We start from the raw sequence: 21,888 nt of genomic DNA on the forward strand, positions 1-21,888 counted from the left end.
TTTTTTAGACAAAGGGATTTACCCGGTTTTCATGAAACCAAGTCTTACATCACTGGAAACACCATTTTAAACCAAAGTTTAACAAAGATAACCTCTCACAACGACTAGACTGGAGACCCTCCAACTAACCTATTACAGAACCATAACATCCGAGATATGTAACGGAGATGCATGGAAGTTCTTCATCCAGAGCAGCACCCTTGCTAAGATTTGGTCCACCTTCTCTTTATCATTCACCTTTAGAAGTAGCTTTCACCTTTGCAAATAAGAAATTCCAACATAAGCGATATCAATAGGCTGATAGGAAAAACTTTTTGGATTACCATCCTGTTCCTCGTGCTCCAGAGAACCCAAGCTAAACATGCAAACAGAAAAAAAAAAACCTAATTTGTAATGAACACCAAAGTTATTAATAATCCATTCCTGTAACAGATTATCAACAGATGTTGGCTAGCTCTTCCAGCCAAAAACTTCCAATAAGTTTCTCCATAAGAAACGGGCAAGCATACAATTAAAAAAAAAGATATGATCAATTGTAAACACAACAATCCCTGCCTCGTCACTGCCTCTTTTTCAATTAATGGCCAGACTGAACTTTCTTCTAAAACAACTGCTAAAGGAAGATTTTGATTTCCAAAGGTAATTTGCATTTTCAGAGTTTTTGAAACAATCTTTGATGCATACCACCATAGGAAAGAAAATTATACAAGGATCTAGTAGTAAACTTCTTGGAGGGAGAAAGGGCCCACTCAATATTGTCCGTCTCACCTGTGAGACGCACATCATTCAGTAGAATTTGCAAGGATCCTCATTCTGAAATTTCCAACTCCCCAAAAATTCTTCGAAAATCCATACTCCAACCTTCCTCAGCACGGTTTGCCATCTTAGTAGTAGGATTCCAACATACAACGAAAATCCTAGGAAATTGAATGCTCAACGGTGTCTGTCCCAACCAAACATCATTTCAGAACTATGTCGATTTCCCATTGCAAACATGATGAATATCACCCCATTCGAAAATATACTTTACTTTATGTAGCCCTTGTTAAAATTGGAAACCCCTTACAGCAGAAGAATTGTAAAAATCATCATCAGGCATATATTTAGCTCTTAACAACTAGCACCAATTCTCATTCCAACTATTATACAGTTTCTAGATCCATTTGGTGATCAAACAATCATTGAAATTTTTTGTATTAACAACCTCAAGATCTCCTTGGTCAGGGCATGCTTTCATGACTAGAGAGAGAGAGAGTCTGACTAATTATTGCAGAGAAGCTGATGCACCCAATATGGGAAATGCAACTTAATATGCATGATCGATCTCGATTGTCTATCCTTTCTACCTAATACTCATATATCCGTTAATTCTTTTATATATCTTATGATTTTTTTTCACTTGATCTTTCAATGCAATAAACGTACGATCTATCTTGGTCGTCCATCCCTTTTATCTGATACTCATATATCTGTTAATTTTTTTATATATCTTATGATTTTTTTTTACTTGCTCTTGAAACACAAATCTCAACCTAAATAAACAGTCTTATAAGCATTACGTCCTCCCTCGTGGAAATTTCCCTTCCCACCCAACAAGAACAGGTCCATGATAGTGATAGGGATCGAAGGCTAAAACAAACTTGTGGTCATGCAGGTTGAGACGCTACTACGATGTCGATGCTTGTTTCTCTGCGATCACAATTCAGAAAAATCAGAAGCCAAGATGAAGTGATGAACTCATGTGCTGATCTGTGATCTCGGAGGAGATGAACTTGCATAATATAACACCAACTTATCACGAGGACCTTGTGCATTGGTCCTGACATAGTGACCTGCCTTTCCTTGCCTGTTTGGGCATCTCGTTGCATCCGCGAAGGTACGACGCCTCGATCTGCCTTGCCCGGTTCGTGAAATCCTCCCGTTTCCATACCTGGCATCTCAGGGTACATGCATTTCCGTCCTATACGCTTCGAGCCTACTTGTTATCACACTGATTGCAATTATTGAGATTTTTTCGATCCCTTGTTTCTGCTCAATCATGCACATGGAACGAACAATGGGTGTTTTCCATGTGCGTATATGCATCTGCGGTCACACCAATCACATAATAAAACTGAGAAAATGATAAGAGATCTGTAACAACTTCAGGTCTTCGCTCTTCAGAGATATGGAGATGGCCAAAGAATTTGGTTTGTTTATGAGGAGATTGTGATCTTGCATTGAGAATAATCAACCAATCAACAAGCTGAATGTTTACTCCTTACCTTTTGGCATCTATGGAAAGAACAGAACCAACGTGTTTTCGAGAATACTTACACTATCAACGCCTTAAGCACTCTTATTAAGGAGGAGTTTAATCTTTGGATGGTCTTGGCACCAAGTTGTCTTAGCGGCTGAGTCCGCGCTTTGTATAGCTTGTACATATACGCTTAGATAGTTTTTCTTTTTCTTTGTTTTGGTTTTTGTTACTGGTCTTTTTTTCCTACTAATGAATGAAAAGAAGCTCTTCTGCTTTTTGTAAAAAAAAAAAAAACAAGCTGTATGTCTGTCAGGTTGGTGATTATGCCTGTCAGTGGTTGGGTTTCAGTCCTCCCCTCGCAAGATTCTGATCTGAAGCAGCTTTCTTGTTCCGGGAAATTGCACTCAGCCATTGGAATCCTCATGTATCTGCATCTGCAGTTGTATACATAACTGCATGAAGAATCTGAATCGGGGGACATCTACTTTTATGACCTGGTTCAGCTATTACAGCCAGGCTAATGCTGCAACGCTTCAGACTTCAGCAGTTCAATCACAAGGTTCACAAGTCCATCTAGATTTTTTTTTTTTTGAGAGGATGAGAAAACCATCTAGACTGATGTGGCTTTTGATGATGTTCAAGCATGCACATACAACCTGCTGAAAAGGCCTTCAAACTTGGAAAGGCCAAGAATTAGTTTCCTGTCGCTGTTAGTACATCAAAAACTTATTGATCAGGTATCATTAGCCTATGACTTGTGCAATTTATCTTCAAACATTGCAACTAGTTTAACGTAGGTGTCGGTTTCTCTGAAAAGCATCAAAATGCTTGCAGTTATTTCAGTACAACGGTCAATTTGGCGATCACATTCACATCTGAGAAGCTTACCTTTGAAATGTTTATGAATAGGAGATCAGAAAGACCAAACCTTAGACAGATCTGAGACTGTTACGGCTCAGCTCCAGCATCTGAACCCACAACAACTGAAGTTTCATATTGTTCAACGAAGTTTATTCTGGCTGAACTTGGACTGAACAGTAACAAAAGTCGCGAGCATGTATGTCGGACGTGAGTGTGATATAAATAGGTGCGTTCGGCGTGAGTAGTTGTGAGCTGTATCCTCGAGAAAAAGAAAAGAATCAAGAAAGTCGCAGGAAGGAAACTGGGCAATAACACTACAACTCAGAAGAGGCCTTCCCCATCTCCGACCACCTGAGGCGAAGCAGCGGCGGCGGCGGCAGCAAGCGGAAGGCGAGAGGGAGGAGGCCTCTCTCTGACTCTCTCTTTCTCTCTCTGGCGCCCGCCGTCACCACTGCACGCGTCAGCAGTTCCTCCGCCCACCTCCGGACGGCGCCGGCACCGGCATTGCATTGTGCAGGTGAGTTGGCATTCTGGCGTTCTCTTCTTGCTCACGTTCCAACTCCAATTCCTTGAGCTGAAGCTCATTTAGGCTGCGGTAGTCTTAGATCCGTGCGAAGTTGGAGCTTAGATCCGCCCTCGACGCCGCATTGAGCTTAGATCCAAAAGGCGGCGGCTTGGTCGAAGATTTGAGCTGATTCGCTCCTCGCTGGGTAAATCTAGTGCGATTTTCTGGCGGGGAGATTAATGGTAGCGGCATTGCGATGTTGTGTTTGTAGAATCGCGAACGACGCACCTTTGGCGCTGAGGCATCATCAATTTTTGCTGAGAATGCTTCAAGAGAGAATCCGGGGTGTGCAGTAACGTGTGATTTTTTTACTGGGTACAGTAGCTCGAAATTGCATACCTTCAGTTTTTAGCATAGATAATTCAGAATTGTACATCATGTTCGATGCAGAATGGCCTCACATTGGATTCTTTACTTTAGTTCTTAGCTTACCACTCCATTTAGATGCTTGAGTAATTTGAATTTACCTGCTTCTTTGCTAAAATGTTTTAGAATATCAACATGAGCCACTTTTGTTCAAGGCATTTGTGCGGCGATAATATCTGCCATATCTTGAGATGCTTGATCACCTCTTTCTCTTTTTGGGTGGCTCTCTACTTGTTTGAACAATTGATAGGGGATCACTTATGTTCCATTTTTAGTCTACCGATCAAAGGTTTCTTAAGTGCCAGCTTGCAAACAACTTTTTCTTTGATTCCAGTGGGATGCCCTATAGGTGGTTCTTAGCTGTGATTCTTTTGGATTCTTGCTCAACTTGATCAGAATACAGAGTCAAATTGCATGGAAATATTTAATGTACCAAAGCTCATGCCATGTGCTCTTGTCTGTGAAGTTGATTGTTTGAATCATGAAAATATTTGTGGTGCTCTGGTACACCTTGAGATTAAAACCTAAAACAGCACCGCAGAACATGGTTTTGGGCCCCCAGATCCTGATATAATAGTAATGCCAGGCGTGATGACAACTTGCTGTTTGTTTAAGTAGTAGTGGGCCAAGAATCGTACTGAAGTTGTTGAAGACTGAGCACACTATGAGCTTTCTGGGTCCAAATCATGGCATATATGATATATGTGGAACCATGGTGATGTGGTTTCACTTGAGGTTGAGGGTCAATTAAATTACCAAACTTGGACAAAGTAACAACTGTAATCATAGCAGGCAATAGATTCAAACATAGTTTGATTTATCACGATCGTGGCCTTAAATGTATTTCCTGTTATTTATTTGTTCCAATATTCCTGACTTTTTATTTTGTTACTGCAGTAATCATTGTTCAACGAAAATGGTTGCAGGGGCCTTTATGGTGGATTTGGATAAGCCTCTTGTATTTCAGGTAAGATGACTTCTTCTTTGAAATCTCTAGTCAGCTGCCTGGAGTACATATGTTCAAGAATTCGGTAGTTATAACTTACAAGTTTTATGAAATAGATAATCTCTAATCAGCTGCCTAGTGTACATATGAATGACCAAGAGTGAGTCCGGTAGCTAAAAGTTTTATTGGTTCTTAGCTTCTTATGTCTATCTATTATGTGCCTGTCCGTAAGATGTATAAAGTACAGAGTAAAAAATTTCCATTATTTACAGGGGGTCTAAAATGTTGATGTAGTTAATTTCCTCGCAGACCTTATTAATAGTTGATGCCCACTTGTTTTATACTGATGAGTTGATGCCTGGAAGCATTTGAAAATACAGGCAGGCTCTTTGACTATTGTTTTAAATTATTTTGGTTAAAATTTCTAGGCAGGCTTTTCGATGATTGTTTTCGATTATTTCGGTTATATTTTCTAGGTTGGCCAATGAGCAATGGTTAAATTGTTTTCAGCTGCTCCCTAGAGTACAGATGACCAAGAGTTCAGTAGTTACAACAGTTAGTGGTTCTTAACTTCTTATATCTGTTACATGCTTCTCACTAAGATGTATAAAGTACATACTAGAATTTTGCCACTGTTTACAATGGACAAAAAATGGATGTAATTAATGTCCACAATTTCACTACTATGAACACCTTTCAGTTGTCAAAATCTTGTTCATGCAGTCATGCCCAATATTTTATATTGATGATTTGATGTCTGGAAGCATATAAAAATTCAGGCCAGCTCTTTGATGATTGTTTTCAATTACTTTGCTTAAATTTTCTAGGTTGGCCATCTAGAGGAGCAGTATCAGGACTGGGTTCACCAGCCGATTGTTAGCAAGGAAGGGCCAAGATTTTTCGAAAATGATGTATTGGAGGTGAATATATTCCATTTATTGCACTCTATAGCATTTGGAATTTTGATCACTGTGTTCTGATGAATAGTTCATTGTTCAGTTCTTAACACGCACAAAATGGTGGGCAGTTCCTCTTATTTGGTTGCCTGTTGTCTGTTGGTGCTTGAACACTTCTATCCAGATGGGCCATACAATTACAGAAGTAGCTATGATGGTCGTGTTTGGAATATGTCTCTGGACACTGATCGAATATTTGTTGCACCGATTCCTGTTCCATATAAAAACTGAAAGTTATTGGTAAGTTATTCTGCCGATGATTGAAGTCAAATTAGATGAGTTGAGCATCTTTCTTATCACTGCCGTTTGATGTGTGGCAGGGCAAACACAGCACATTATCTTCTTCATGGATGTCATCACAAGCATCCCATGGATGGACTTCGACTTGTCTTTCCACCAGCTGCTGCAGCTATTTTGTGCTTTCCGGTAAATAAGCTTCCTCATGTGTTACATACATATCAGGCCCTTTTACTTTGTTAACTTTCATTTGGACATTGATGATTCTTTATTGTTGTTTTTTGAACTGTTTGTCTAGTTTTGGAACCTAATCAAGCTCTTTTCGACTCCGTCTACCACTCCTGGCTTGTTTGGAGGTGGCCTGTTGGGTTATGTGATCTATGATTGCACACACTACTACTTGCATCATGGCCTGCCATCATCAGATCCTGCAAAACATCTCAAGGTTCTTATTTCATTCTGAATTCTGAAGCTTATCGAACCATTCCGTCTCATGGTGCACTTACACAACTTTCTACTTTACCTCAGAAATACCATCTGAACCATCACTTCAGAATTCAAAACAAGGGCTTTGGAATAACTTCGACGCTGTGGGATCATGTGTTCGGTACATTGCCTTCAACGAAAGCGGTTGACAAGAGCACTTGACTTCTACCGCATCATCTGCCTTGCAAAGCCTAATATCAAGGTCAGGCTTGCTGCCCTGCCTCCATTTCCTCAAGCCAAAGTTTCTCCTTTGGGAAGGTGGTGTTCTGGACGAGGACTAATTACTCATCACTTGCAGATTCTTCACGATTGACGGCAGAGTTGCTGGACGAACTGTTATTCGATTTCCAGTTCTTATCTGCAGACCAACTGCAGATCTAATCACTAGCTGCGGACGTGCAGATGCCACCAAAGTTTGTCACCGGTGCTTGCTCTCTCTGAGAACAATGTGGTTTAAGTCCAGTCCATCCATCAGTGATCATTCAGATCGTCTCGAGTCTCTTGTTAGATTACTATGTGTACAGAGTTTTCTAGTATAGCCTTTGCATTTGACTGCTGGGACACTGAATTCCTTGTCATGTTGAGCATTTCTCATTCAATGAACTCGAGTTTTGTTGTGTGAATGTGCAATACTACTATTATCTGCTGTTCTTGCTTTTGATGTGCCGGGGGGATGACTACAAGTTGCGCAACTGGAATACTGGACTAAACAAAACATGGTGTCTTCCAGAACTGAAAATTTAGCCAGAATTGTTGTGTATTGTGATGTCTATTGCTGTTTTCTCCCATCTATTTTGTCTTCACATGTAACTGACGACGTGAGGGCTGTTGTTTTGCCACAATGGAGATGATGCTTGTCATGTTCTCAGTTTGAAGTTGTAGCATATAGACCTGTACAATTTTAGTTAGCTGTACCTCATCGCTTGTCAGTGTGCAAGTTGAAGTTGGTCTGTAAAATAATAAGCTGCACTAGTGTATACAGAGATCACGTATCTCGCTGGCTAGCACGTAGTGTGCAGCATATATTTCTAAGAGCTAGCGTATGTGCAGCTAGCCGGTTGAATTAGGGTTTATCTGGACAAAATAGATTGTCGGAATATATATGATTGTCCAAACACATGTGCGTACGTGGCTGCATCCATGCATGATGCCTTCATCAGTTGACCCGCGCGCAGCAAACTATAGCTTCAACATTAAGATATAATTGTTTAGCATCAAACATCCAGGATTGTCCTTGATTTAGCATTCGCAAAACAATATTCAACTTTAAGCTGCACTCAAATTAAAGCCGGTTGATTTAGCATCAAACGTCCAGAACTGTCCTTGCATGTGCTTCATCACTATTTTAACGTTCAGGATTGTACGTTAGCATTCACAAAACAATATTCAACTTTAAGCTGCACTCAAATTAAAGCCCGTTGATTTAGCATCAAACGTCCAGAATTGTCTTTGCATGTGCTTCACCACTATTTTTTTCTGGAGATGAAACCAAGCTCCGATGTATCTTGTTGCAAGACAGCAGTGAATTCACATTGCTGGCTATCCTTATCGGCAGGTGCCAGGTGGTCAGTGCTTCGATACGATGAGCTTATCTATTCCTCTTCCATCTCGTCCTCGGACTCATCCTCTGGTTCGTCCTCAGAACCATCAGCAGACTCAACAACATCGCCCGCTTCTTGTCCTCCTTCCATCTCTTCGTGAATTCCTTTCTCCTTTGTCCCAATGTTTTCCTTTACCACTGTATTATGAATAGTAAAAAATCAGCCAAAAATACACAATGGACATTTGTGATGAATTTAAGGGAATATCACAGCATCAAACGGAACGCACCAGGTTGAGGGTACAAGACATCTCCAGAACATAGCCCAGATTCAACTTTAACTAAGCGCATAGTCATCCTTGGTCCGATCTCCTGGAGTCTGACAGCACTTTTTCTTGATGCCTGATTTAATTTGTCAATATCAGTCGCTAGGCTTACAGTTGCTGCTTCATCATCTACTTCACTTTCTGATCCATATCCAGCTCTGGCAAGTGTGAAGATAAATAAATGGGCATATTACACAGAATTAAATCCAAGCAGCAATAGATATTGGTGTACTGCTTATAAAAAAACGATATCAAGCAATAATATTTGAATCGTCACAGTTAATAATCTTAGAGTAGCAAACTACTGAGTGAAATAATCAACAAACTTAACTATCAAATGAAAACTTGAGAGGGACAAGATGATGGCTTTATAGGGCCCTCACAAGCAGGGGCATTACAAGTTAAATACGAGACACAAGCTGGTAGTGTTTTCTCAGCTTTTGATGCATCTGAGTAGGCATTATATCGTAGGGCCTTTTTTTTGCATGGACCAAAACCTTCATGGAGGCAAATGAAGGTGCTTTTTCTTATTACCCATTTCTCAGCCACACTAAATCCATTATATGAGTTCAATGCCTGTACTGTTTTGTCTTTGTTTTCTGGTTCCTTGGCCATTGATACGCTTAAACATTGTACAAAGTTTGGCTAACTTTGTGATTGCTTCATAGTCCATCGGATACACTGATGGGGTCCTGCTCTCAATATTGTAGCATATTTAAATCTAAATATTAAGTGTAGCTGCTAATTTGTCTCCACTGAATGGAGTGGTTACTTCAACTTAACTACCTCGCATCTTATTGGTGATATGTTTTGTTCCTTTTTCCTGTTTTACTTTAGGCCAAAGTCCAATTTTCAACCCCCAACTCCAATACTGGACATCGTACACCCGTCAACTATTGAAACTAGACAATAGTTGCTAATTTGTCTCCACTGAACGGAGCGTAGGGACGGATCTCAGGCGGGAGCATAGGGATCTCGGCGGCGATGGCACACGTCCGAACAGGTATGACCGACATGATCTCCAAGCTAGTGGCGCCCAGGCCGGCAGCGGTGCTGCTCCCACTAGCATCCCTCCGCTCCGCCACTCTCGCCTTCATCCCCTCCGCACGACCGGGGGCCAAGGCACCGAGCGACGGCGGATGGCCGCATGGCCTGATCTCAATGGCGGATGGTGGGAGTGTCGGGATGGATCTCAGGCGGGAGCACAAGGATCTCAGCGGTGCATGTCCGAGCAGGTATGGCGCCAGCCACACGAATTCATCGCCACAAGACGCCTTCTCGCCACCGGGAGACGCTACACCTATATGACAGACGCCACATGCACTCATGCCATGGCGTCAGCGTGACGAGACCCAGATTTCCGCCATGCCAATATGACGACGAAAAGGCGACACCATGACAACTATGGTCACCACTATAGATAATGGATTGATGACGTGCACAATTGCTCGGTCCTTTGAGACTTCAGGTTATTAATGAGGAACCTCCTTATTTGAGCAATGTCAAACAACTTGTAACTCAGAAATGCCAACATATCTGTAGCAGTATTTGCTGGTTGCAAACTTGCGACCCCCACCCCCCACCCCAATTTTATGCTGCACAAACACTTCCTTTCAGTAAATTATTTTGGATGGAACTGAGTCCACTTCATTGAACTAGATTAATACTAGTAACTAATGGATTATGTGAAAATATTATTGCTAATATCAGCCCAAATGAGATCTGAGGGCGAGGATTAGCTATTCAGTTGAGATGAGGCGGTGGTACCTAAGGTAAAAAGAAGAGGACTAGAACAGACGTCGCAATATTTGGTTGCACTTTGATAGAGACATACAACAGCATGTCTGTAGCTCTGTTTTTGTTGCACTGTATATGTATTGCTGCAATGTATTGCATTGCTGCCTTGTTAGTTTTCTTGTTTGCTGCAATGTGTTACACTGTTAGCTCTGTTTTTGTTTGCTGCAATGTATGGCATTGCTGCTTTGTTAGTTTTTTTGTTTGATGCAATATATGTTTAGCCTGATTTGCAACTGAGCTCTGTTTAGGTCTTCTAGCTCTATGTTTAGCCCAGTTGCAAGCATTTTCTTCCAAACTTAACAAGCCATATGAATATATGATTTTCAAGTGGCACAGAACTTGTCTTTCTGATTCTGTTTGTGATAAGAGGGAACAAAGTGGGGACATGATACGATGTCACAATGTAATGTCAGAATCAGGAAGGTAACAATTTTATATGCAGCAACTTGATGAGTTGATGTCCTGAACTATGTAGTTCTGTCATTCTGTGATTATTCTGTCTTGGGACTCTTGAATTCTGTCATTCTATGTTTTGCAATTGAGCACTGAGTAGTAAGTAGATTGGTTCTTGTAATTGTAAATATGCTTATAGCAGCATACCAGCATCTCTGTTTTGCAATTGAGCACTTAGTGGATTGCTTCTGGCAGCATCCCTGTTTTGCAATTGAGCAATTGAGCAGAATAGTTGTTTAGCTATGTGTCTTCTAGACTCTAGTTCTACTGCAGCAGCATGATTCAGATTGATTAGCTCTATTGATTAGCGGCGCCCAGGCCAGCAGCGGTGCCGCTCCCACTAGCGTCCCTCCACTCCGCCACTCTCGCCTTCATCCCCTCCGCGCGACAGGGGGCCAGGGCACTGGGCGACGGCGGATGGCCTCATGGCCTGATCTCAATGGCGGATAGTGGGAGCGTACGGATCGATCTCAGGCAGGAGCACAGGGATCTCAGCGGTGCACGTCCGAACAGGTATGGCGCCAGCCACACAAATTCGTAGCCACAAGACGCCTTCTCGCCACCACGGGGATGCTACGCCTAGATGATAGACGCCACACGCACTCATGCCATGGCGTCAGCGTGACGAGACCCAGATTTCCGCCACGCCAATATGGCGACGAAAAGGCAACACCATGACAACTATGGTCACAACTATAGATAATGGATTGATGACCTGCACAATTGATTGGTCCTTTGAGACTTCAGGTTGTTAATGAGGAACCTCCTTATTTGAGCAATGTCAAACAACTTGTAACTCAGAAATGCCAACATATCTGTAGCAGTATTTGCTGGTTGCAAACTTGCGACCCCCCCCCCCCCCCCATTTTATGCTGCACAAACACTTCCTTTCAGTAAATTATTTTGGATGGAACTGATTCCACTTCATTGAACTAGAATAATACTAGTAATGAATGGATTATGTGAAAATATCATTGCTAATATCAGCCCAAATGAGATCTGAGGGTGAGGATTAGCTATTCAGTTGAGAGGAGGCGGTGGAACCCAAGGTAAAAAGAAGAGGACTAGAACGGCCGTCGTAATATTTGGTTGCACTTTGATAGAGACATACAACAGCATGTCTCCCAAATATTTGGTTGCACTACAAAGGATTGTTCAAAATATTAAATTGATATCAAATGGTGTATTGCAGGTGATTCCACAACCCCATTTGCAAATATGGCTGCTGCTATTTTCACTTTCTATGGTTTCTGCAATAAGGAGATTCAATGTACACAACAGTAATTTGCATCCCATATGCAGGTTTATTTTGCGTTATTAGCTTTCCTGGTTTTCTATGCAAATCACCGTTCATGGAAATATCTCATCGCAATATAATTTCGAAATAACAAAACAGCACTTACTTTGTCACATAATCACTAACATCTTTAAGGTCCCTCAGATCAGGCACTTGATTGTTCTGCATGAGCTTTGTAATCCTGCGACTGACCCCAACAGGTTGGAGCTTGATGGAGTAATGCCGGAAATCGATAACCTCCTTCTCTTTGTCATATTTTAACAACAGAATCCTTTGACAGGTTGCCAGCTTAACCTGACATGCAAAACACAGTATTATGCCAGAAAGACGACACTCAATTTCACCAAGAAGTGTTACAGCCTGATACTTACAGTATTTGGATCAATGACAGGGACCATATGCTGAAAGTAGGTAACCAAACTCTTGAAAGGCTCGCCAAGACCTGTAAAGCCGCTGAGTACGACCTACCGAACCCATGATTCAACGCAAAAGCAAGATATCAGCAAGCAATAACCTCATTAAAACAGTCCTAATCATAAACTCTTGAAAGCCAAGCCACGGCATATAATATACCAGTGGTGAGTTCTTGAATATCCCTGGGGGGCACCTCGGCCGCTTCTGGGAGTTTGCGATATCGGCCGCGAGAGCGTACTCCTCTATCTGAAACGTGTAGGTCGGGCCCTTGGGAAACTTAGCGAAGCGCAAGTGCGGCAGGCTCTTGGGGTTGGAGAGGATCAAGAAATGTGTCACACCCAACGGGCCGGCCACGTTGACGAAGTCCTTGAGGCTATTCCGCTTCTTCTCCTGTTGATTTTTCCCAAAAAAAATTGCGGCTTGTGAGCATGCAAAGACGCGCAATCACTCATTAATCGGAGATACCTTGAGATTGAGGGCGGTGTAGGGGAGCATGAGCTTGCGGAGGTCCTGCTGGAGGTGGCGGAGCGTGGGGGGGAGCTTGCCGCGGGAGAATACGAAGCTCTTGGGGATCCTGGCGCCGGTGACCTGGTCCACGTTCGCCGTCGCCGCCTGCTGCTTCCGGAGCGTCGCCGCGGGGAGGCGTGGCCCGCGGCCCCGCCTCTGCCCCGGGCCGGACCTTGGGTGCCGCATTGGGACTCGAAAGAGGTAGGTAGTACAAGGTGGAGAGGAGGCGGCACGGCAGGGCGTCTGGAGCGGAGGCGGCGGCGGCCGGTGCTAGGGTCGGCCGGGACTACAGAGTTGAAGGGGTTGGGGATATGGGCTTCGCGAGAGAATTTTGAGCCTGCGATTTGATGGGTTGGGCCAAATTATGAATTGGGCCGAGGAGAAGAGACCCGAGCCCAACCGACCTATTCCAGTCCCACTAGTTTGGAGGTTACCTATTAAAGATGGTCAAGTGGACCGAATCAAGTAGGTCAGCACGAGGTATGATTATTTTGATCTGATCTAGATATGGTACAGTATGATAGCTAACGGGTTGGGTCGGCATAGCACGATGATTTGGATCGTAACTAGGTTGGAGCCGCGGCACAACGGGCCGCACAGCATGACCTGTTTAACTGTTCATATTTTTTAGTATTTTATATAATTTGTTTATATCTAATACCATATAAGATATGTGATGTAATGGTAGTGTGTTCTACTTCCAAGTAAAAGATCGGATGTTCGATTTCGAGTGAAAGCAAATATTTGTGATTTTTTCTAATTTTCCACATGTTGATTGGTCAAAAAAAAGTTATCGGGCCTACCGTGCCGCGGGTCGGCACGGCACGACCCGGTCCTAAATGGGTAGTGCCTGGGCTAGAGTCGTGGCACGTGGGTCGGTACAACACGGTCCGTTTAGCTAACAGGTCTAAATGGGTCGTGCCTCAAGGAGCCTGTGTCGTACCGGATCGGACCGTCCATTTGGCCACATCTGTTACGTATTATATAGATTATGTTTATGTAATGTTTAATATTTAATGATAGATGAGATGGTAAGAAACTTCTTACGAGGTTAGATAGAGGTTATGGGTTTAACTCTCGGAAAACGCCCATATGTTATTTCGTGTGAAAATAACGTGACTTGCTATCACGCATACATAATACTATTAGGGGGCTAATGTGGATAGAAAAATTATTTTTTTGATTTTTTTAGCTTAAAAAAATTAATATATACGATTCTAATTTAAAACCGTTTGTACTAATTATTTATATAGGCAGTTTAAAATTTATACGTATAAATCTGATATTTGTACAAACTCTTTAGTACAAGTAATTAAAAAAGTGTTATATATAGAATTTTTGAACCCTTATAAATTATTTCTGTAACGGGGATCGAGCCGAGTTTGACCAGCTCGTGAAGGCCAATTGTATATTTGTATGCATGAATACGACTAAAAGTACAAGAAGGTGTGTACGTACAACTGGAATTCGTTATTCGTGGACTAGTGAGGATTGTCGTCGTAGGTGCACGACTTTCTGCCTATAGGCCAGTTGATCTTCCCCAGCTTGCTTCTACAAACACTACAAGAACTTTAAAATTTTCTGAGTGTTTTTTTTAATGGCCGACGGTTATTGTCCTTGTAAAGAAATTTTTCTTTAATAATTTCTAAGGATGAAAACGAATTAGCAAAAAAAAAAATCACCGACCAATAATTTCTAATAAAATATACCATCGGCTATTTACTAAATAATACTCGGCAATTGTCCAAATAAACTAGAAAACCTTCTATCATTTGAGGAAATTTCTAAAAAAGATAATAACTGTCAGCCATTCGTGAAAAGACACTAGTGAAATCATGGAGATGTTGTAGTGAAACAAACGTGTACACATACTACTAGGCTTTACATGCAATAAGTATGGATTTTGCCACATGACACTATTTTTTCTTAACGTTTGCTGCTAGATACTCTCGGAAACTGGTTATGTACCATGAGACACCTACACACTCTCGAAAACTGGTTATATGCCATAAGACACCTAGACACACTCGAAAACTGGTTAGGTGCCTGAAGACACTGTGCCCATTAAAAAAAACATTCCGAGCTGAATAGGAAAGAGTTGCTGTGAATTGTATGTTTTGCCCTTGGGCTCACTTGTCAGCTCCTCCTACCTCTCTCGCATTAGAGCCAAGGGCCAGCTCGTCTCTCAGTTGCGCCAAAACTTGCCGTTAAATGCGTGGACCCACCACCGAACTGCATCGCCATGGCCGAAGTGCATCTATGGATAAACAGGAGCGTCGGGACATGGCAGGAGCATATTTATGGATAAGTTAATTCATGTTTGTTATATGGATCGACATCGTCATGGAGGTCATCTTCGCCACCGTTGCAGCTAGGGCACCACTTTGCTGTATGAAGGTCTATGTGACACTCATCTTTAGCACACTTGTATTGATTTGCATACATATGTTTCTATTGTTTCAGTATGGATGACACAGAACTAGATTCATAAGAGGTTTTGTCTAACTCTAGTATTGAGTTATTCATTTATTATTTTTCTCATATGTAGGTAATAGATAGAGGTCTGAAGAACAAGTGGTTCATCAACTTCGGTTGTTCACGTCATATGACCGAATATGCATCATGGTTCTCTACCTCACCCCGACGAAACGATATGAGTATATCACTTTCAGGGATGATCAAAAAGGAATAATGAAAGCCAAAAGTATGGTAAATGTGAATGAGAGTTTTACTCTTAAAGAAGTACCTTTGATGGAGTATTTGGGATACAATTTACTTCCTGTATCTTAGTTGTTGGATGATAACTTGGACGTTTGTTTCAAACATGATACTTCTTGAGTTTTTAATTCTTCTGGAGCTTTGATTTGTCAGATTTTCAGAGTTGGGAGGGTCTTTAGAGCTGATTTATCTGAGTCTCTTGATTTTTTTTGTTATTTGATTGCTCAACCTTCTTCTGAGCTTTGTATGTGGCATATAAGACTAGGGCATATAAGTTTTGATTTGCTTACTCGTTTGAGTGCCCTAGACTTGATACGATGATTGCCTAAGCTCAAGTTTGAGAAGAATCTTATTTATATTCTTTGTCGGTATGGTAAGTTGGTTGTCGCATCTCACCCACTAGTTAATTTGGTGATGACCGAACTTCTCCATATAAACACTGTTGGTCCTTCTCGGGTTCGTTCGACGGGTAGAAAGTGGTATGTACTTATCATTGTTGATGACTTTTGTCGCTACTCTTGGGTCTTTCTTGTGATCAAGGATAAATTATCCTCACACTTTCAGAGCTTAGCTTTGAGATTGTTTAATTAACTCTCTGATGCATTGAAAGCCATTCACAGTGATAATATCACCAAGTTTAAGAACTATCTCTTTGATACTTTCTGTCTTGAACATGACATTAAGCATCAATTTTCTACCCAACGCGTTTCTCAGAAGAATAACATGGTTGAGATAAAGAATCACACTTTGGTCGAGATGGCTAGAGCGATGCTCGATGAGCATAAGACTCCTAGAATATTTTGGGTTGAGACTGTTAGCACCGCTTGCTATATCTTCAATCAGATTTTTTTACACCCGATCTTGAATTTGACTTCTTATGGGTTGCACTTTGAGAGGAAAATGAATGTTTATCACTTGAGATGTTTTGGTTGTCGGTGCTTAATCCTAAAGCGTGGCAATCTTGACAAGTTTGAGTTGCACTCTTTCGATGGGATTTTCTTAGGGTATTCTCTTCATGTTCATTCTTACAGGGTTTATAATCTTGACACTAACACCATCATGGAATCTTGTGTTGTGACTTTTGATGAATCAACCCCGTGTGCTAGTTATGCTTTCGAGTGTGCAGGTGACAAAGATTGGCGAAAGCATCTTTGTAGATGACGACCTTTTCAGCTCTCAGTGATGATGAGGATGATCCACTAGTTACTTTCATCACACCTACTCCCAAGTTGGCTCCTACTTCTTCTACACTGACAGAATGTCCTGCAGACTCTACTTCCACTTCAACTGCTTTTGAGCCAGCACCAACTACATTTGAAGGGGAGGTGGTCTCACATCGCGAGCCTCCTCAACACATTTAGCGGATACATCATCCTCAACAGATAATCAACGACCTCGATGGGAGGGTAATAAGATCCAAATATACTCATCATGCTTATTTTACTGATTATGCATTCGTTGCTTCTTTTAAGTCTTATAATGTTGGACACGCTCTTTCTGATTCAAATTGAGTCAATAACATGCATAAAGAACTAGAAAACTTTGAGAGAAATCAAGTTTGAGTCCTTGTAGAGGCACCGCAAATGTTCACACCATAGACACCAAATGTGTTTTAAAAAATAAACTAGGGATAAACTTTGGAGAGATATTTGCACGGGTAGCTAGACTAAAGCCATTTGAATCATTCTTGCATTTTCGGCATCCCAAGGTTTCAAACTGTACCAAATTGATGTCAAAAGTGCATTCCTAAATGAGTTCATAAAGGAAGAGGTCTATGTCAAGTAACTCATGTTTTGAGTACCCAAATACCCATATAGATTATATAAGCTTTAAAAAGCTTTGTGTATGGGCTTAAACGGACATCTAGAGCTTAGTATGATAGACTTAAGTCTTTCTTGTTAGAGCATGGGTATGTTACGGGGTCGGTCGATAAAATACTATTCATTTTTAGGCATAGAAATGATTTTCTACTTGTTCAGATATACATGGATAATATCATATTTTTTTTGCTCTTCTCATGCTCTTATGGCTATGTTTGCAAAAACTATGAACAGAGAATTTGATATGTCAATAATGGACGAGCTCAACTTCTTACTTAAACTGCAAATCAAGCAATGCAAGGAAGGTACATTCGTCCATTAGACGAAGTACACAAAGAATTTGGTGAAGAAGTTCGACATGAGCGATGCAAAGCCCCTAACGACACCGATAGCTACCTTGACCATATTTGATTCAAATGAAAATGGAGAGGAGGTAGACCAGCGCGAGTGCAGGAGCATGATCAGCTCCCTCCTGTACATGACAGTGACAAGACCCAACATCCCCTTCGTCGTCTGCTTGTGTGCCCACTTTCAAATGTCACCAAAGATATCTCATCGCCAAGCGATGAAGTGCATATTAAGGTATCTTAAACACACCATTGAGTATGGTATTTGATTTTCTGTATCTTCTTCTCTCTCTTCGATTTTTCGGGTGCAGATTTTACTGGTTGTAGAATTGACAGGAAGAGTATATCCGATACCTGTTATTTCTTAGGTACTTCTCTTGTGTGTTAGTCTTCTCGCAAACAGTCTAGTGTTGCGTAGTCAATTGCTGGAGCCGAATATGTTGCTGCTACTAACTATTGTGCTTAAATTTTATGGATGATTACTACTTTAAGGGATTTTGGGTTAGAATTTAAGAGTATGTCACTTTGTGTGACACTAGTGCCATCAGCTTAGCTAATAATCCAGTCCAACACTTTAGAACCAAACATATAGATATGAGATTTCACTTCTTGCGATACCATAATTAGAAGGAATATATTAACTTGAGATACATAGATACCCAACATCAGCTTACCGATATCTTTATGATACCTCTAAATACAATAAGACAAGCCTCTATACCACATCACGTACAATCACTGTACGTATATAAGATGAAGATTTTCTTTGCTGAAATTTCTAAGAGCTATCTTATATGTACGGCTGGTTGCACATTGTGTGTGTGTATACACAATGTGGCATGAAAATGGCTACATCCACAAGCCAGCGATTAAGCCACACTTTGGAGACCTAATCAATTTAAGCACATCCAAGTGTAGATTTTGCCACATGATAGTCATATCCGAGACGACTCGGTCCGGTCGATGCAATCCTAGGCGAGTGGGCCCTAGGATTACCTCTGACTAGGCAGAGTGGGCTCAGGTGTAGGCGCATCTGACCCAAAAAATTGAAAGCCCATCCATGTACACAATGTGGGCTTACATGTGCCACAAGAACGCGGACAAGATCAAACGGCCTAAAAATATTTCGTGTATGCCTAAAAATATTTCTGGCCGGCGAGATTGTTCGACGCGTTCATCGGTCTTTATGTACCACGATTGCAGAATGTTATTGAAGGTGCTGTAAAAAAACTTATTGGCCTATTATGGCCTTCCTCTGTTCGACCAGTTTCAGCAATGATGGATCCAACTTCCAAGATAAAGCTAGGGTGAGAGTGACAGGACTTGTGTTGTTTCTCTGTACTTTTCTTTGTCCTAGGTACCTGTATGTAATATGTTTGTGCTACTCTTGATCAATGAAAATCACCTCTCTCTCTCTCTCTCTCTCTCTCTCTCTCTCTCTCTCTCTCTCTCTCTCTCTCTCTCTATATATATATATATATATATATATATATATATATATTGTGCATTTGAGAAAGACATCATCCATATCTTGAAGGGTACATAAATCAAAGGTACACATGTATGCACGCATGGACGACTTTTCACGACATGCATCGTCTTATTCATCAACTTTATTCTCCGCTCGTACGTATACGTATACGTACAGCGGCTAGCTACAATACGTACGTGATAATACGACGCAACACTACGTATTTTAGGCGCTACATATATATGCATCGTTCGACCACCGCCTCATGCCAATGCATGCGCGCATCGTACGTTGGACCACCGCCTCATGGGCAGAAGGTCACCTGGTAGTTGCTGTTGCCGTTGCACGCATGGGTCTTCATTTCGTTGGGCTGGTGGTACGCGTCGGGGCAGCTGGAGTCCCTGCACACCAGGCCGACGCCGGTGCTGCAGGAGAAGGCCATGCCGATGTTGAAGCGGTCGATCACCGAGATGTCGTAGAAGTCCTGGGCGCCGCCGATGGTGAACTCGGCCAGCGTCAGGGGGGGCTGCCCGGAGAGGGTGCAGGAGAGCGCGCCCCCGCAGTCGCCGGTCTGGCAGCTCCCTCTGCCGCCGTTGAAGGAGCACCCCGTGCGGCCCCAGACCCTGCCGGAGCTGGTGCCGGCGGGCACGTCGAAGGTCCACGTCTGGTGCGGGTCGAGCTGCCGGCCCCCGCCGACAGGGGTGGCCGCCGGCCACACAGTGAAGCCACAGTTGTTGGTGACGGTGAAGGTGGCCGCGCTGGCGCCGGCCGCAAAGGCGGCAAGGACGAGGAAGAGGACCGAGGAGGCAGCCGGGGACGCCATTGATTTGTACCTACGTACTGAGCTAGAGATTTGTAGCGTGGGAGGAGTTAGGGAGGGAGCATGCGCATTTATAGATGGCCATGGAGAACGAGGGGTTACAAAAGTCCAGGCTAGCCAAATGAGAAAAATACCCTTGAGTTGGCAATATTAGCTGACAATGAGATTGAGAGATGTTTCTTTCTTTCTTTCTTTCTTTCTTTTGTCGCGAATAGATGAGATTGAGGCGTGGCGCCAACTTGGCCATGTATTGATTCATTGGTGACACAACTCGATCGGAGTTTAGCTCGCGCCATTTCAACACTACTACTACTCACGTATTAATTGGTTCATAGGAAGAGAGTTGTAATTTATTTAAACTACAGCAGTTATCAAACTTTGGACTTTTGTCTCTGACACCCTGCTCGCTCGAAGCCTTATTGAGTTGTTAGAGAAAGTTCTACAACATAATACTCAACAGTATTAGTAGTTAGATTTTTCTTGCATTGCCGTGTTACATTGGTTAGAATTTGTCATATGGTTCATCTAGATGAGATGGAAATTTAATCCTATTTGACAAGGACAACATCATACTTTTGTTGCTTGTTCAAATTCTAATGATAAGAGCCTGCTGGCCTTGCTTCAATACATAGTACTAGGAACTTATACTCCCTCCATTCAAAAATAATATGTATATTTCTTTTGAGTTCGGTCTTCGAATTTAGATTTTAACTAAGTTTTTTAAAAAAAATATATCATTTATAGCTATAAAACCTATATAGTATGAAATCATTTTAAATTGTGAACCTGGTTATATAATTTTATACACTACATATTTTTATAATTTGATTAAATGTTAGTCAAAGTACGTAAAGTTTAATTTTTCTAAAAAGAAATACGCCAACTATTTTTGAATAAAGGGAGTATATGCCATTACTGTACATACGATCAAATAGATACGATGAAGATATCCCGGAGACATTTCAAAGGGTTATCGCGTACGTACAGCTGGTTTTATATTGTGCTACGTACGTAGTATATACTTTGACAAAATAGCCTTCAATTTTCGCTCAGCCGGCTTGTAGTCTTGTGCATCGTCCTGCGGCGTGCCAAAATCTGTGGAAAATCTTGCAGAAAAAATAATCTGTGGAGAATCTTGCAGAAAAAAAATCTGTGGAAAGTATGTGGCTGATGGACATGGACGGATGGACCTAACTGGCAAGAGATCGATTGAATGGGACTGACCAGATCCATATGTAAGTCAGCAGTCTACCCTTTGGAGACCTAATTATCAGCTGGTCAGCGCACATGCATGCATCGGTATTGGTTTCCTCTCTTTTTCCACGTACATATCCCAAACATTTTCCAACATTGGTATATACTCCACGTACGAGTATATATAGTCAATCCAGCTCGAATATTTTCGTCGAAAGGATCTAGCTAGAATGTGCTTTACCGGATTAAGTGGCCATTTATCGATCAATCAGTTTCTACTACTTTTTTTTTAAAGGAGGCAATGAGCGTTGCCTCATTCATTAATAGAGCAGGAGCAAGAGAAAGTACAAAACAAGTGTTCAGCAAACCAGGCCCAGAAGAGCATGAAAGATTGAAAAACTTAGCGAAAACAAAACGCGGAAAACGAGGGGCCTCGAGAAGATTCAGCCTGGGTCTAAAAGGTCAGTTTCTACTACTGGGCGACCTGGCTACTTTTCTCTGTCTTGTAGCCTTTTTTTTCTCCTCTCC

General features: G+C 41.8%; 3 protein-coding genes across 5 annotated transcripts; 1 reads left to right on the forward strand and 2 right to left on the reverse strand.

Annotated features, from left to right (window-relative positions):
• The first annotated feature begins 3,336 nt into the window (after window positions 1-3,336).
• Window positions 3,337-7,209, forward strand: LOC133906204 (dihydroceramide fatty acyl 2-hydroxylase FAH1-like). Of its 3 annotated transcripts, none has more exons than XM_062348025.1 (8): window positions 3,337-3,617; window positions 4,958-4,998; window positions 5,805-5,897; window positions 5,977-6,173; window positions 6,254-6,359; window positions 6,469-6,615; window positions 6,699-6,858; window positions 6,955-7,209. In XM_062348025.1, exons 2-7 carry the CDS (start codon window positions 4,966-4,968, stop codon window positions 6,816-6,818), a joined length of 696 nt encoding a protein of 231 aa, XP_062204009.1. In that variant the 5' UTR covers window positions 3,337-3,617; window positions 4,958-4,965; the 3' UTR covers window positions 6,819-6,858; window positions 6,955-7,209. The 3 variants fall into 3 exon arrangements, with proteins under 3 accessions (XP_062204009.1, XP_062204008.1, XP_062204007.1); XM_062348024.1 differs by having other exon boundaries at window positions 3,338-3,617; window positions 4,929-4,998; XM_062348023.1 differs by lacking the exon at window positions 3,337-3,617 and adding an exon at window positions 3,888-3,957 and having other exon boundaries at window positions 4,929-4,998.
• Window positions 7,210-7,828: 619 nt separating this feature from the next.
• On the reverse strand, window positions 7,829-13,297 carry LOC133906203 (peter Pan-like protein). Its single transcript, XM_062348022.1, has 6 exons — window positions 12,949-13,297; window positions 12,643-12,873; window positions 12,441-12,533; window positions 12,176-12,363; window positions 8,487-8,680; window positions 7,829-8,394 (listed from the first exon to the last, which is right to left on the reverse strand). Exons 1-6 carry the CDS (start codon window positions 13,174-13,176, stop codon window positions 8,249-8,251), a joined length of 1,080 nt encoding a protein of 359 aa, XP_062204006.1. The 5' UTR covers window positions 13,177-13,297; the 3' UTR covers window positions 7,829-8,248.
• A 6,085-nt stretch (window positions 13,298-19,382) lies between these two features.
• LOC133905687 (thaumatin-like pathogenesis-related protein 4) lies at window positions 19,383-20,222 on the reverse strand. Its single transcript, XM_062347450.1, has one exon. The coding sequence runs from the start codon at window positions 20,167-20,169 to the stop codon at window positions 19,651-19,653; it is 519 nt and encodes a 172-aa protein (XP_062203434.1). The 5' UTR covers window positions 20,170-20,222; the 3' UTR covers window positions 19,383-19,650.
• Between the last annotated feature and the right edge of the window lie 1,666 nt (window positions 20,223-21,888).

Source organism: Phragmites australis, chromosome 23 (genome assembly GCF_958298935.1).
Source record: "Phragmites australis chromosome 23, lpPhrAust1.1, whole genome shotgun sequence".
NCBI lineage: Eukaryota > Viridiplantae > Streptophyta > Magnoliopsida > Poales > Poaceae > Phragmites > Phragmites australis.

What these genes read in the sequence shown, in the direction of transcription:
- LOC133906204 (XM_062348023.1), top strand. Translation starts at nt 3,929, where the DNA reads ATGCTTCAAGAGAGAATCCGGGGTGTGCA. An exon ending in ATAAGCCTCTTGTATTTCAG is followed by an intron (nt 4,999 to 5,804) that starts GTAAGATGACTT and finishes TAAATTTTCTAG; the next exon opens with GTTGGCCATCTAGAGGAGCA. An exon ending in ATCCTGCAAAACATCTCAAG is followed by an intron (nt 6,616 to 6,698) that starts GTTCTTATTTCA and finishes ACTTTACCTCAG; the next exon opens with AAATACCATCTGAACCATCA.
- LOC133905687 (XM_062347450.1), bottom strand. Translation starts at nt 20,169, where the DNA reads ATGGCGTCCCCGGCTGCCTCCTCGGTCCTCTTCCTCGTCCTTGCCGCC.
- LOC133906203 (XM_062348022.1), bottom strand. Translation starts at nt 13,176, where the DNA reads ATGCGGCACCCAAGGTCCGGCCCGGGGCAGAGGCGGGGCCGCGGGCCA. An exon ending in ACACCGCCCTCAATCTCAAG is followed by an intron (nt 12,874 to 12,948) that starts GTATCTCCGATT and finishes AAAAATCAACAG; the next exon opens with GAGAAGAAGCGGAATAGCCT. An exon ending in TATTCAAGAACTCACCACTG is followed by an intron (nt 12,534 to 12,642) that starts GTATATTATATG and finishes TGGGTTCGGTAG; the next exon opens with GTCGTACTCAGCGGCTTTAC.